The 15719-nt window shown below is 27.9% G+C and overlaps 2 protein-coding genes across 4 annotated transcripts in view; both read left to right on the top strand.

Annotated features, from left to right (window-relative positions):
- Positions 1–4381, top strand: part of LOC111031436 (solute carrier family 15 member 1-like) — a 10430-nt gene extending 6049 nt beyond the window's left edge. Inside the window, exons 9-15 of the mRNA XM_022311360.1 lie at positions 2579–2824; positions 2900–2997; positions 3285–3413; positions 3493–3592; positions 3678–3806; positions 3936–4043; positions 4110–4381. Of these exons, the coding sequence (XP_022167052.1) occupies positions 2579–2824; positions 2900–2997; positions 3285–3413; positions 3493–3592; positions 3678–3806; positions 3936–4043; positions 4110–4220 (921 nt within the window). The 3' untranslated portion in view covers positions 4221–4381. The remainder of the gene's footprint in view (positions 1–2578; positions 2825–2899; positions 2998–3284; positions 3414–3492; positions 3593–3677; positions 3807–3935; positions 4044–4109) is intronic.
- A 588-nt stretch (positions 4382–4969) lies between these two features.
- On the top strand, positions 4970–15439 carry LOC111031434 (peptide transporter family 1-like). 3 transcript variants are annotated; one of them, XR_002604205.1, is made up of 15 exons: positions 4970–5003; positions 5106–5178; positions 5256–5397; positions 8585–8677; positions 8860–9134; positions 11467–11549; positions 11844–12017; positions 12328–12579; positions 13360–13602; positions 13683–13780; positions 14264–14386; positions 14477–14576; positions 14648–14776; positions 14982–15058; positions 15126–15241. XR_002604205.1 is itself a non-coding variant. In XM_022311358.1 (15 exons), exons 1-15 carry the CDS (start codon positions 4986–4988, stop codon positions 15225–15227), a joined length of 2013 nt encoding a protein of 670 aa, XP_022167050.1. In that variant the 5' UTR covers positions 4970–4985; the 3' UTR covers positions 15228–15439. The 3 variants fall into 3 exon arrangements, 2 of the variants coding, with proteins under 2 accessions (XP_022167050.1, XP_022167051.1); XM_022311358.1 differs by having other exon boundaries at positions 14951–15058; positions 15126–15439; XM_022311359.1 differs by lacking the exon at positions 11467–11549 and having other exon boundaries at positions 11878–12017; positions 14951–15058; positions 15126–15439.
- Positions 15440–15719: the final 280 nt, after the last annotated feature.

Here is a 15719-nt window from a genome sequence, read left to right as displayed (position 1 = left end):
GATGTACATTGAATAACATTATATTATATATAACTAGCTGATCCCGTGCACTTATTATTGCCGGTAAAAATGCCAACTTTATATATGAGACTCAATTGTGATAGTGCAAGTAGTATAGTATGTCTACCTGTGGTGAATTGAGGACCCCGCTTGATGTGTAGGTACTCTAAATAAATAATATATTTTATTTTTATTTTGATTGCGGACACGCCGATGAGTGGCTATAAGTGAAACTCAGCCACCTTGGTAGGCAATTATGTGCAAAAATACAATTTTATACATGCTTATTATACCTGATCTGCCCAATGCACCACTCGCAACCAATAAACAAAATGTTTATATTAGGATTACAAATGTATAAAAATGAAATAACAAGGTATTATTATTTTTTGGATTTTTGAATGTGGGGGTGCTAATCTAACGGACATAAATACAATATACAGTATTTAAAACAATAGATTGTTCAATAATAATCACTATAGGAATTTACTAAATATTAAAAAAAAATTTTTTAAGCATCTTTAATATCCCGATTATAGTATTATGTATGCTGTAGTCTGTTGTTTAATAAACACTTAATATATTATATTGATACGTAATCCGGTAAGTGGTAATATTACATTATTGATTATTTTAATTTTTAAAACTATTTAGTATATTTTATGAAAGATGTATCTCTATTATTGACCTTGTTAATGTATTTGCATCTGCATCTGCCTCGGTGCAGTCGATAAATAGATGTGAAAAAATCATGAACTTACTTAACGTACTGCTACCAAATATTTTTCAAATTATAAAAAGGATGAGCATAAAACATTGATAAACATTACTAAATTATCACATATTTTTGCTAAGCATTAATTTAAGCATGATATGCTAGTGAGTTGTAAATGTTAGATTATATTAAGTACTTAAGTATAATATAAGTCGTAACACTTAAAATTCATCTGTTGTAATTTCGCATGAAATTTACATGAAAAGTAGGTAGAGTACTATATGTTTACATAATAAATATTATTTATAGATCATTACAACAAGCTTATAATATCTTAATGGTTTTAACAATAAGGCATTTTTTTTTCTATTGATACTAACTAGTTATACCTTTAGTCTAAAAAATTAAGTAAATGTAGTAATGACCAATAACAAATTATTTATAATAATTAACATAATTTTTTTAAACTTATTGGTAGGAATTTCAGAAAAATGCCATAAAATTAAAAAATAATTTGTTTTCTATACTACTGTCTATATACTTAAATAGCACTCGGGATCTCGAAGAAATCACATCGTCGCCAAATAACTACTATACCGATACCGACTTAACTTCGGCATGTCTGAAAACCATGATTCTTGGACCAAATCCACTAGTATAAAATTAATCACGAATTTTTTACGTTCATAATTAATCAAAATGTAAACATCTAATTTTGTAACTTTTAACACGAGATCTATTTTTGTATAGATTTTTTTAAAATTATTTTGACTACTTACAATCTATATTTTCAAATTCATTATCTAAAGTAGAATATTTGTGTGAATATATTTTGACGCTTAATAGGTACTACAAAATATATTGAAGCAACATTGTAAAATGATATAGGCATTTAAATTATAGATAAGAGTATGTAGTGATAAGTAAAATGTCAAGGTGAACACGTGTACCTACCGCAAAGTTAATTTATTTCACTGCTTCTAGGAATCTTAAAAAAATATAAATGACAAAATTATTTATTCAATGTTTGATATTTATACATTTAAATATTAATTAAAATATATTCTGATTTAGTAGATGCAATGATATATCTAAACTGATCTAAAGCTTTGACGAATAAAAAAACCTAGAAAATGACATTGTTAAATTGATTTTTCATAAATACTGTAGACCAACTAAATAAATATATTTTTACCAACATTCAGACAATAATAATTAAGTGTTAAAAAATCACTGGCAGTTGACAATACACCGTTTGTTGACATTATATTAAAAACCCCTTTCATTGAACAATGAATAATTCTATATAATACTATCTATCCATATCGATACTTTTAAAATGTCTAACTATATTATTTTAGGGAAACAAATTGTGTCTGGTAAGGTCTTAAAGACATAAAAACGTATACAAAGTCGTAGCTGGGGGGGGGAGGTCAAGGTTCAACCTTTTATTTAAATAATTATATTAATTCAAAATATAACTAGTCAAAAAAAAAAATCGTTTCATAGTCACATACAGTCACATTATTCTATATAGATCTGTTTTATAATAGGTAATAATAAAAATATTAATAATATTTATAATTATAAGTCAATATAAAAGTCTCAATAGTGGTCACATTATATAGTATATAGTTCTGTTTGATAATAATAATAAATTCATAATTTATGGTTACTGCCTATCGTGAAGTTCAAATCGATAATAATATAATAATAACAAATTAAATTAATACCTGAAAATAATAAATTACAAAATTTTGGCAACTTGAATGTGGTAACATCGCAAAAAATATTCTATGCTCAATCGTGTTGCTAAAAAGGTATATGCTTAATCGTGCTTTACCGACATTTTTGATTTTGCAGGGTCAAACCTCAGTACTAGCGTCAAATGAAGGTCAATTAAGAATATTCAATAATTTTGATTGCGGTGTAGCCATGTCTGGTTCTTTGGTTGGAAACTTCAGTATTGAACCATTAGATGTACTTCATATTAATTATAGTTCAGCTGTATTTAATGAAACTGATGTTCTATCTATAAACGTAGAACCTACGTGCCAATTATTAAAAACGGGTACACTGAAACAACGTGTTTTTATCGTCAAAGGAGGGGTTAGAGTTATTATGATGTTTTTGATATTATTAACCTGTTTAACAAACACCTTTTTTATATTTGTTTTATGAAAGGTTTCGTTTTATTTATTAACATCTAAAAAACATGATGATATTGAATTAAAATATTTAAACGAATTGAGGAAATTAAGGAGTGGAAATTCAAATCTCAGGTTAGACCATTGATTTCAAGATATAAATTATAATATAATAAATATTGTAATACAATAAATATTAGGCAAGGGCGTAAGGTAATAACTACATAATAATTAGGTAGGTAATAACTCAAAAATAAATGTAAATAAACAAACAATTCAATACTCGTTTAAAAATTATGAATTTTCAAGTATTGAATATTGATACAAAATATTGAAATAAATAATTAAATTAAAATAGCCATACAATTTAGACATTTTTTAGATCTCATAATATTAAATTAATAAATCTTTAATTTCAATAGGATTTCCTACAGTGATAATTTATCCGGGAAAAGCATTACACTAAGAAATACTGATAATAAATTGTCTGACATAAATAATTTTCAATTGCCATTAAACAAAAATACAAACCACGAAATACCTGTCGGAACGTAAGTGTGGTTTGTATGGTATGCAATACAATATTATATTAAATCATTTGTAATGGAAATTTCTTACATAATATTTTAGCTATGATATATATTTAGACAATGAACACATTTTGGTAACGATAGATTTACTGCCGGCTAGTGTTAATGAGCTAATATTTCACCAACGTTTTAACCATACGGTAACTAATTAGTAATTTATTGGCATTTACCTTTATACTTAATTGTTCAGTTGACAGTTTTTAATGTTGTTATTTGGAATTTTAGACAGCCAAGTTGATTACTTTAGAAAATGGAAAATATATACATATTCTATGGCAAGTTCCTCAAACGCTTTTCATAACAATAGCTGAAGTTATGATCGTCGTTACATTATTGGAGTTTACGTTCACTCAAGTAAAATAAATATCAATTAAATGCTGATAAAAATTATTTCTGATTAAAATAAACTTATTTTTATAATAGTGCTATTACAATATTTTTTTGAATAGTTAATATAGCTCGTATTATATCGTTAATTTTTAGGCTCCATTAAGTATGAAGTCTTTTATATCTGCAGCCAATTTATGTACACAAGCAGTTGGCAATTTAATTATCGTCATCATATCTAAGATTGGATTGTTTGAGAATCAAGTTAGATCCTGGTTTAAAGATGCTGTTCATCAAGTCATTATCTAATTGAATTTTTTTACTTTTTAGGTTCATGAGTATATATTTTACGTAATATTAGTAGTTTTAGGTGTCATAATATTTATGTTGATGAGTTCCAAGTATAAATATAAATATGTAACAGAAAATCAATCTAAATAATGAGTGATATTTTTGAATATTTACAATATTTAGTTGCAGCAACATAAAATATCGACATTTGAGGAAAGTAACTCAATTAAATATTGAGAGGATTTTATTTTTTAATAATTTTTAATTGCTCATAATATTTTATATCAATTGTTAACTGTTATTTACCTGTATTATTATTATTTATTACACATTCATGTATATATTATACATATCATTAAATAAATATATTGATTTGTTATCATAAAATACTGTAACATTGTTTATTTGTTTTAATTTTAAAATTCTATGTACAGAAAAAAAAATATTATTGCAAATAATTCAACCACAATAAAACAAATATGTATAGGGATTCAATAGAAAGTGACTAAATAATAATTGTATTACGTTATCATTATTAATAAGCTTAAATAAATCATACATTTTATTCATGGTGAAAATGCTAATAAATCTACTTAACTACTATCTATTACTGCTATACTTGTAAGGTACTTTGTAATATTACAAAAACAACGGTTCAATTGCAATTATAATCCGAACGTGTAAACTTAACACAGCCAGTATAGGTACCTACTCCACGGCCAGTATACTTGTTCCCTCAATTTAGCTGCTTGGTCTATGAAATAATTATAAAACCATTACATTTTACCAACTTTTCAATTAAATACTTTATGAAATATGAAAAATGGTTGTTTTCACGTTGTTGTCATAATTTATTAATCGAATGAATTAGTTACAATTATTTTGTTAAATTTATATTTAATAAAATACCATACGATGCAAAACAAAAACAATGTGAGTACCTATTTTATTATATTATTACAATTTCTCATTTATTTTTATATATTTGTTATTCCATATTTCACATGTTACCAAAATTGTTTAAAAAATGCGTAGTGTTATCCAAAAGCAGTCTGGTATATATTTGGAAACGAACTGTGTGAACGGTTTAGTTTTTATGGACTTAAAAGTAATTATTTACACTCCCATATTTTTCCTATTAATATTAAAATTCGGTTTAATTTTTAAACATTCATACGTTTTTAGCAACTTTGGTTTTATTTTTTACAATTATTCAAAAATATGACCAGGATACTTCCACGATTATATTTCATATATTTATGGTATTTTCATATATGTCACCATTGTTTGGAGCCATCATAGCAGATTCATACTGGGGAAAATATAGGTGAGTGAAATAAACAAAAGCGATATAAGTATTATTTGTACGTTGTACCCATATAATTTTTAAGCTTGTATCGTAAAATTTTTATAGTTCTACCCGTGGCATATAAATGTCCTAAAAAGTTGATGTCGCAAACTAAACGCAATTTAGAATACCACTTCCCACCTCACATGAACGATACCATTGTACACATTTTGTAACAGTGCATACATGACACTATATTAAATACTACATGATAATTAAATTTTTTCTAGGTCCTGTTAACATATTAACCACTCACCCATCCCACCACAAAATAGTAGGTATATGTTGTGACCTAATCTAAACTTTTTTTTTACATTTAGTATCGATGACTGGGAGTGGAACCGAAGTTAGTCATTACACCTCCCCCCTTCCAGCCTCTATCATTTATTGAAAAAATAACAATATTATCAATGGGTTACAAAAATATCTAGGGGGGTATAATAATATAAGAGGCCCCTACTCCTCTCGTTGTGATCTTTTCCTTCGGCACACATATAAAAGCTTAACTAATTTATTTTTTATTTTGATGCCTTTGTTCTTCCTCTTCTTTCTTATGCATCACTTATTCGTTATAAACCGTTTATGGTGGTTCACACTACCCAATCTTATCAGGTAGACATTGTGATCGGTGCCACAAATTCTACTTAAGGTGGCTGGAGCGTGACGTATTTTAAAGAGCAATATTTAGGCATTTCATGTAGCAATTATATTTGATCTGTGTTACTGTGTGAGAAATAAATGAATATTAGTGTGTGTAATTCGTAAAATTCGTTATCGAGTATCGACCACCGACCGCTTACCGTCCGGGTATTAGTTTCCGCACGCTCTGGCAAGTGTCAATGATAGGTTGGTACAGAATACAAATTTTATCAAATATACTCCATACTATTCAAATAACAATGTTGGCATTAATTCTCCCCGGCCAGTACAGTTAATTTAAATTTAAAAGAATACAGACTGAGGAGGTACAGTTACAAATGGGAGTTAGACGGGACATGCCCAGACTAAACAACCCGCCCGACTCTCAGAAACTTATGTAGCCTATAAGTACCAGCCTCTATAAGTATGAAATTCATTAGAAAAAATTAGAACTCAAATACATCATTATTTTTAGTAATACCTACTGATAAGATATAACATAAGTATAATATTAGTATTTAGTATTTGTATACGTAAATGCGTTCCGTTTATAATGTTGCATGAAACTTGAATGGCCAAAAGAAAATCATTGAATACATAATTCTTAAGCCATTAATCATTAAGCATAGACGCATAAGCACATAGATAATCTTATTAGTGAATGAGTTTGGTAACCATTTAAAGCGTTATAAAGATTTCACACAAATATTTTTGAAAACTGTTGCCGTTTAATGCGGAAGGTTATTTTAATTTAGGTGATATGGTATTAAAAAAAAAAGTTCTATAATTCTTATTTGTGACTACAGTAATTCTACAACTTATTAAGGATTTAGATAATAAGGATCGTTATAGATTAACTTCAAGTTGTTTAAAATATTGTTTAATGAATTCTGTAAAAGTGTACAGTATTTATAGTGTACTACATAGATAAAATATATTCTTATAATAAGGCGTAAATATTTTTTGTTATTGACACCTACTGAAAACATCCATGCAAATATAAATTAAACTATTTTAGTTATTTATTTTTTCTTTCGATTTTATTTACAAAACTACTATGAAGCGACTTGACCGTTTTTCGCCAAAGTGACTCGATTGTTATATCACAGTGACCGTTTAGGTTAATTCAGGTTAATTCAAATTTGCACCAAAAAAACTAAATACATTTTTTGAGAACATTTGAACTCGAATATACCAAATCATAATGATCACTAATAGGGAAGGCATGAAATCCGAATGTCCGAATGATCCGAATACCCAGATATCCAAATTCAGATTCTAATCAAATTCTTATCCGGATTTATTTATCTGGTTTTTTGATTTGACCTAGCCCGAGAAAACAAAAGACCATGCTGTCATAAATCATAATGCGTCGGAAATAAGATATTTTTTAAAAAATGTATAGAAATTAAATGTGTTAGAATATAAAAATGGGAGATTGAACTGTAAAATTTAGTCAGATGTACGAATCATTTGGATAATCCGTGAAATCCGGATATCGGAAATTCGGAATTTAAAAATTCTGTATATGTATACATATAATTATTAATAGAATATAAGCACCTATATTATATTGTCGTTTATGTCGTTTATTAGACGTTAAAAAAAATCGAAGTTGTAAAACATACTTTAAATTTACTGTCAATATAGTGTCTTAAGTGTATAATAATATACAAAATAAACATTAAATACAACAAACATCACTAGTATAGCTTCGATATTCATGAAATTAGAAAATAAAGTTAAACGTATAATAAAAACAATATAGGTTGTGTACCTACATTATAGTACATATTATTATAATTTCAACGCACAGTTAAAGTACAAGCCAATTTTCATATGGATATTTTTGAATGAGTCATAAATCATAGTTTAGTGCAATATCTAATTAATATAGTCATGTGTGTAACTAAAGGGTTGAAATTATTTGGGGCGCACCAGACAAAACTATAGGTATTAGTTTAAAATAACCCATAGGGGGCTTATATATAAATCAATAAGTAATATTTTCGGGGGCCTAAATTGTAATCAAGAGGTGCTAAGCCCCACAGCCCCTCCCCCTACGAAATTCCGAAGATGGGGGAGTAGGATGTTATAAGTAATTATACGTTTAAATTGTTCGAGTTAACACATTGGCTAATCACTGATTTCATAGGTTTTCAGTAATGTTATTAATTATTGTAAAAATAATTTCAATTAAGCTTGAGAGATTGTAATTATTATTATCCAGACTTTTCGGGATTATTTAATATACCTTATAGTATATCTATTACAATAGATAATAGTTTAAGCTTTTTTCGAGTCATAATATTGTTATAACTTATAACTAATTAATATTGTATAAGTTATAGATTGTCTAATCTATTGTTTGATCCTGGGCCCCCAGGAGCCGTTATGTTTTATATTTTCTTTGATTTTGTCTCTTGTTATATAAAACAAATCTTTCTCAAATAATATATATTATTTGTATATTAGTATATTTATTATTGATACACCTAACCTAATCTTATTATGTTTACATTTCCAGAACTATCTTTATCTTGTCTCTTGTACACGCAATGGGAAATATCTTAGTGGCTATTACATCTCTTGTCACTTCAGTCAGTTTACATTTTCAGAGGTATATTAATATATTACGATTAACTGTTAACTCTAAAACTTAAATACTAATTACCTTATACTCAATTTTTCGTTTCGACCACATTTTATATACAATCTACTTTAATCAGTATACGTATAATTACGACTAAACTAAAAATTGATTTCAATTTCATTAAAATATTATATTGTATGATACTGCAGATTATTTACAATAATTGGATTATTGTTAACCTCAGTCGGAGCAGGTGGTATAAAACCATGTGTCGCTGCTTTTGGTGGTGATCAATTTGTGCTGCCAGATCAAGAAGATCGTCTGCAAATGTTCTTTTCAATATTTTACTTTGCTATCAATTTAGGGTCATTATTATCGTCAGCCATTACACCAGAGCTGAGGAAATCAGTCCAGTGTTTTGGCAAAGATTCATGTTTCCCATTAGCATTTGGGGTGCCTGCTATCCTTATGGTGATCTCAATAGGTAAGATATTTTCCATAAATCATAATTCGTCGATATCCTGTAGAATGACTAGATAGCTGTATTGCTTATTAAAATGTAATATTTTGCGAATAAACCATTCAATTAGGTACACTATTTTAGACTTTATAGTAATGACTAATGACCATTCGTACTACTATTTGTAGTTCTAGCGTCGATAGATTGGCAAATTAATAGGTACTAGTCATAATCTATATATATATATATATATATATAAATGAAGCCAAAAATGTATAACAATTCATCAATTGAGAACGGCTGCGCTGATTTGGCTCAATTTTTTTTAATTGTTCGTAATTGCAAGGAAAAGGTTTTTACGAAAACAAATTTAGAAAATCCCTTTTTTTTTAAATTTTTTTGATGATTAATTTTTGAGTTCCGGAATGCTTTTTCGAATTTGAAAAAGCTACAGCAAGCTTTAGCTTATAAAATTGTCCATATGACATAACTAATCGTTAAATTGGGGCCCCCGACAAACACCAAAAAAATTTATCAACGTGGAGAAATATGTAGTGTATTGAATATTAGGTATTAATATTATGTTTCACTATATAAAGTAAAGTTTAAATTTGGTAAAGTGATAATATTCGTATCGTTTTTATTCCGTTCGATTTTATTTATAGCCGTAATAAATTCTCTTTACATAGAACACAATAGTCGATTGTCGATAGCAGAGATAAAATTTAGGTTTTATCTATATGAAATATGATTATTCGATTATTACCACTTCACTTTCCATTTTCCGTTGTTGGTGTTACCAGAAAAACTGCGCGAGTACAATTTTAGTTTATTTTATTTTATTTTACTAATCTAACAAGTTGCAATCCTGGATGGTCTAGATTCACAATTGGATCCGATAGGTCCGACCCGGGGAGTTGCTCAAACAGAGATTGTAAGATTTACGAAGGAAATATTTTTTTATATATGGTTGCTATTATAGTTATAGGAGAAATAGTTATTTTTTTTGTTTTATTGGTTGCCTGCAGTGGTTCATTGGGCAGATCGTATGCATGCATACAATTGAATTTTTGCACATTGCCTACCAAGGTGGCTGAGTTGCACTTATATAACCTCTCATCGGCGTGTCCGCAATCAAAATAAATATAAAACATATTATTTCAATAATACACAGCATTTAGGCATAATATACTGCTCGCATTATCACCGTCGAGTCTCATATAGAGTTGGCATTTTTAACGGGCAACAACGTGCACGGGATCAGCTAGTATTAATATAATTATATTGTCAGTGATGATATTCAAAAAATATCTAGGATTAAATTATTAAAATAAAACATTTTCTTGTCAATGTTATTAAATAATAAATTGGCCCATACATTATGTGTATTTACCTACTAAAAATAAGGCACAGGGGTTGAGGTGACCGAGTGGTCTGACGCGTCCTCTGCGACGCAGCCGGTCGCGGTTCGATCCTCGGCTACCGGGCGGCATTTTTCTCCGGACAAGTCGCGGTGACCGGAGAACAAGTGCTGCCATCCCCCACCCCCGGGGCATGGCAGAAACCTACGGGTGCCCCATTCGAAATTCTGCCAAAAACAAACACACACGTGTTCCCCCCTACCGTCCCAAAATATACAATACAAACAAACCTACAATACAAATCCTACTACAGCTAATGGCCTCAGTTGCCGAAGCTTAAGATCAATAAAAAAATAAAAAAAATAAAAAAAAATAAGGCACAATCGCGGTACATAAAAAATGTAGATAAAAATCGTTTACCTGAGTCTGGGACGCAATCGAAGCCTCCGCGTTAAAATGGTAACTTATACTATTACCTACAACCTACCCGGCATACTAACAAAAAGTCCGAGGCATAAAAGTCCGTGGTGAAAAAGTCCTGTACATATATAATTAGGTAAAAGGAAAAATATGATGTGATGCATAATCAAACTTCCAATTAATATATTATTATACTAATATAATATGTAACCAAATGATTTACCTGACGAAATTAATAAGTAATTTTGTTGGTACCTACCAGTATTGCCAAAAAATTTGCAAAATATACAGGTTAAATATATTATTTTAAGTATTGTTATACCTACATACATATTTAAAGGATTTTTTTAGTTATGATAGTTAACTAGATAGTTAGTATTAATGCTTAATTAAACTGAGAAATCATTGTAATAGGTATATTATATGTATATTTAATATTATGATGGTAATGAATTATATATCTACCTGGCTACCCACTTATTATGTATTGTTCTGCTTATTTTTTTGTTATTGTATTTATTCACCATTAAACGTTATAAGAATTATATTAATTTTTTTTTTTATGAATATTTGAGTATTATTTGTAAGTGCCAAGAACCTGTATAAGATCATCAAACCAACGTCCAGTATTATTACAACTTCAATTGGATGCATATTTGTAAGAATATTAAATAATTAATATCTTTAAACACAAATACTTATTTGGTACATACTTATTACTTAGTATTTACCTATTTTATATTTTATACCTATATAGTAGAATATACCTATCAACTTATCTAAAAACTAGTTATACGTAAATATAACCACAGGCGAAACTAAGATCTATTTTTTTCTTGGTGCGCTTATGATTATAATGCGCTAAATATACACCTGTATAAATTATAAAGATGCAGAATATATATGATGAACATTACCTATATTATTGTATTATCTTTGTTTTCCATGAAAGCACGCATTGAAAAAAAAAATTACTACTTCTTCAGATGAAGCGAAAAGGAAAGATTGGTTAGAATATACAGATGATAGATACAATGCACAAGAAATATCTGATTTAAGGTCAGCCTTAGCCGTTATGTATTTGTATATTCCACTCCCAATGTTTTTCGCACTTTTTGATCAACAAGTAAGTTTTTCATGCATCTCAGTCAAAAATTAAATTCAATAAAGTTAATCTACTCGCAACTACGCGAGGCAATAGAGCAAGCCCAATTCTAATATTTGTGATGTCAAATGAAAATGAATACAAATAAATCATTATATTACGTTGTTCAAGACTATTTCTTATGCGACATCAATCATCAATGATCTATAACTTAAAAATTATGTTTAGTGTATGACTTCTTCTGATTACAAATTTAAAAAAAAACTAAATAATTAATAAACGTATATTGTGTGTAAAATGTATATTATTGTTAAATTAATTGATTTTCCAGGGTTCTCGTTGGATTTTACAAGGAACGCTAATGAATGGCAAGATCGATTTTTTAAATTGGATTATAAAACCTGATCAAATACATTTAATTAACCCATTGTTCGTTTTAATATTCATACCACTTTTTAATGCTGCAGTCTATCCACTTTTGTATAAAATTGGCATAAATACAGCGTTACGAAAAATCATTCTGGGCGGAATATTTGCTGCACTATCATTTGTATGTGCTGCAGTGGTCCAGTATACGATAATTGTAAGTACCTACTTAAAATAATAATTACATAATGTACATTTTGGTAATTCAATAAAAATAAAAAAATATGGCAAATTTTACTGAAAATGTAAACTTCGATGCACTTCTGTTTGAGCTGACCAAAATTGTATCCGATTTCTTGAATTATTTGTATTTTTCAAAATAGCTCCAAAGTTATTGATTTTTGAAATTAAAAATGAACATAAGCATAAAATACAAAAACAAATCGCATTCATCTTAATAAAACTGTATTAAAATGACGACTTATTTGAAAAAAAATCGCTAAATATACATACTTCTTGGAGATTTATCACAATAATTTTAGAATCACTAAATATATGTTGGTACTAGGTAGGTATTATATTGTACTTTAAGTCTTTAACACAGCATAGTTAAATCGCTAAAAATATAAAAAATATATTTCATATTCATACTAATAATTTAATATGAAATTATGACTGTTTCCCAATATGCGGTCTATCGAAAAAATATATGGTCTACCATGGTAATAATAATAAATAATAATTATTGTAGATAATATATACTGTATGGTCTATCTACATTATACAGGTACCTATAAAATAATAATATAAAAAACATATATGAATTGTATTTAATTTTAATTTTAATTGGGATAATATATAGCCAAAGTTTAAATTATTTTTAGTTAATATTTTAACTTCGTAAGTCTATCATAACTCATAAGTCATACCCGTTATTTTCCTCGGGAAAAAATAGGTGCCAAATTGGTTACTCAAATTTTAAAATGAGTGTTTTCAGGGTGAAAACTTTGCAATACCTTCAAATGTTGGCCAATTGAGAATTTACAATAGTTTTGATTGCAATGTAACAATATCCGGTTCTTTAGCTGGAAACTTCAGTATTGACAAATTAGATGTACTTCATATTAATTATAGTTCAATTGTAGTTAATGAAACCGATGTCTTATCCATAAACTTACACCCTACGTGCGAGTTAAAAATGAGTACTTTGAAACAACATGTTTTCATCGACAAAGGAAAGGTTAGAATTATTATGAATTTATCAACATGCATTTGACCATTTACAAACAACTGTAAAAATGTATAATTATTTCATTTAAGGTTTCGTCATATTTAATAACGTCTGAAAATAATGTCGATATTGAATTAAAACATTTGAACGAATTGAAGAAATTAAAGAGCGGAAATCCAAATTTTAGGTAAATAATGAATAATATTATCTAAGACATGGGTAAAATGTAAACCCTCAAACATCTAATAGATTCTATGTATCAACTATCAGCATATATTGGGATACACATTACACATAGTATTATATAGTAAAGCACTTGAGCACAGTGGTCGAAGTGGGGGGGGGATACGGAGGGATGACATCCCTCTACTTTTTTGTATTTACATTTTTCATCCCTCTACTTATTTTGTCTAGAATAACGCATTCCTCCTAAGACTTGTGTTTTAAAATGAAATAATTATTATGATTTTTATATTTATACCATGTATATGAGAAAACTTTTTATTTTTTGTATAGGCCGTTTCGCAATCATATTATCTATACCCGTATTTAGAGCCACGGATTAAATTTGAATTGTAAGGCATCCCTCCACTTATCTTGAGCCATTTCGACCACTGCTTGAGCATATTCATTTTAATTAACACACAATATTATAATTACAATTTACAAGGATTTTGCGTGATAATTTCTCCGGTCAAAACATTGCATTAAGAAGTACTGATAATAAATTGTCTGAAATAAGTATCCAACTTTCAACAAACCAAGATCAAAATTATGAATTACCTGTCGGAGCGTAAGTTTATTACCTACCTAATTATACACATATTGTATACGTACTCTTAACTATTTAATACATTTTAATTGATATTTATACTTATTTTAGTTATGACATATATTTGGACAATGAACCTATTTTGCAAAATGTTGAATTTCTCCCTGTTAGTATTAATGACCTATTATTTCACCATCACTTTAACCACACGGTAACTCATTTATATGCACAGGTGATATAAAAATGTATTGCTGTCATTAATTGTATTGTTTGTAATTTTAGAATGCCAAGTTGATTACTTTAGAAAAAGGTAGATATATCCATATTCTATGGCAAGTTCCTCAAATGATTGTAGTTACAATAGCGGAAGTAATGTTTGTGGTTACATTATTGGAATTTTCATTCACCCAAGTAATATATTATTTTTAATTTGTATTATTTATTACGTATACCTTATTGAGCTCAATTTTTGTGAATTTGTATTTATTATATTAACATATTTAAGAACTTATGTATGTTCTATGCTGAATTCTGGTATTGGTATTAGGTAACTATTATCCATTTAATTATATAATCAATTTTTAGGCTCCATTGAGTATGAAGTCATTTTTTTCAGCCGTCAATTTGTGTACAATAGCAGTTGGAAATTTACTAATAATTTTTATTTCGAAAATTGCATCATTTGAAAATCAAGTATGATATAATAGGTGAACGTATTATTAACTATATTAAGCATACGTTTTTAATCTACCTTTTTTAGGGTCACGAGTTCCTATTTTATGCAGTTTTAATGGTTCTGGATATGATACTTCTTATGGTAATGAGCACCAAATACAAGTATAAATGTATAAACACACAATGATTTTATAAAGAATAAACAGCAGATTTTAAATGTACTTCAGTTAGCATTATATAACGAAAGACGTAGTTTTACCATTAAATATGTAAATATTAATTAATCTATAATGTAAATAAATATATTTGTCAACATAATTAGTAAATCTAATTGATTGTACACAGGTCTTGAATACATATTGACATATTTTACTAGGTAGGTATAGGTAATATTGGTACAAGTAGATTTATTGGTATGAACATTTTTTATTGATCTTAGAGGCTAATAAAATTTAAATTTTCCGGCGACGGATGAGAAATAAAACAATATCGTATAATAATTATAAGATCCTACACGTTTTTTATATAAATTAAGAAAACGATTTTTTTGTGCATTTATATTGGTACACATAATTATAACTAACTATTTTAATATACCTACTACACAATCGTAAATATTTTTCAACTTTCATTAATTGTTTTTTTATAAAAATAAAACAATTTCTATAAAGACAAAAAA

This window comes from Myzus persicae, unplaced genomic scaffold (genome assembly GCF_001856785.1).
Source record: "Myzus persicae strain clone G006 unplaced genomic scaffold, MPER_G0061.0, whole genome shotgun sequence".
In the NCBI taxonomy this organism is placed as follows: domain Eukaryota; kingdom Metazoa; phylum Arthropoda; class Insecta; order Hemiptera; family Aphididae; genus Myzus; species Myzus persicae.
The sequence above is the reverse complement of the archived record's forward strand: the minus strand, read 5'-3'. Positions and strand labels throughout refer to the sequence as shown.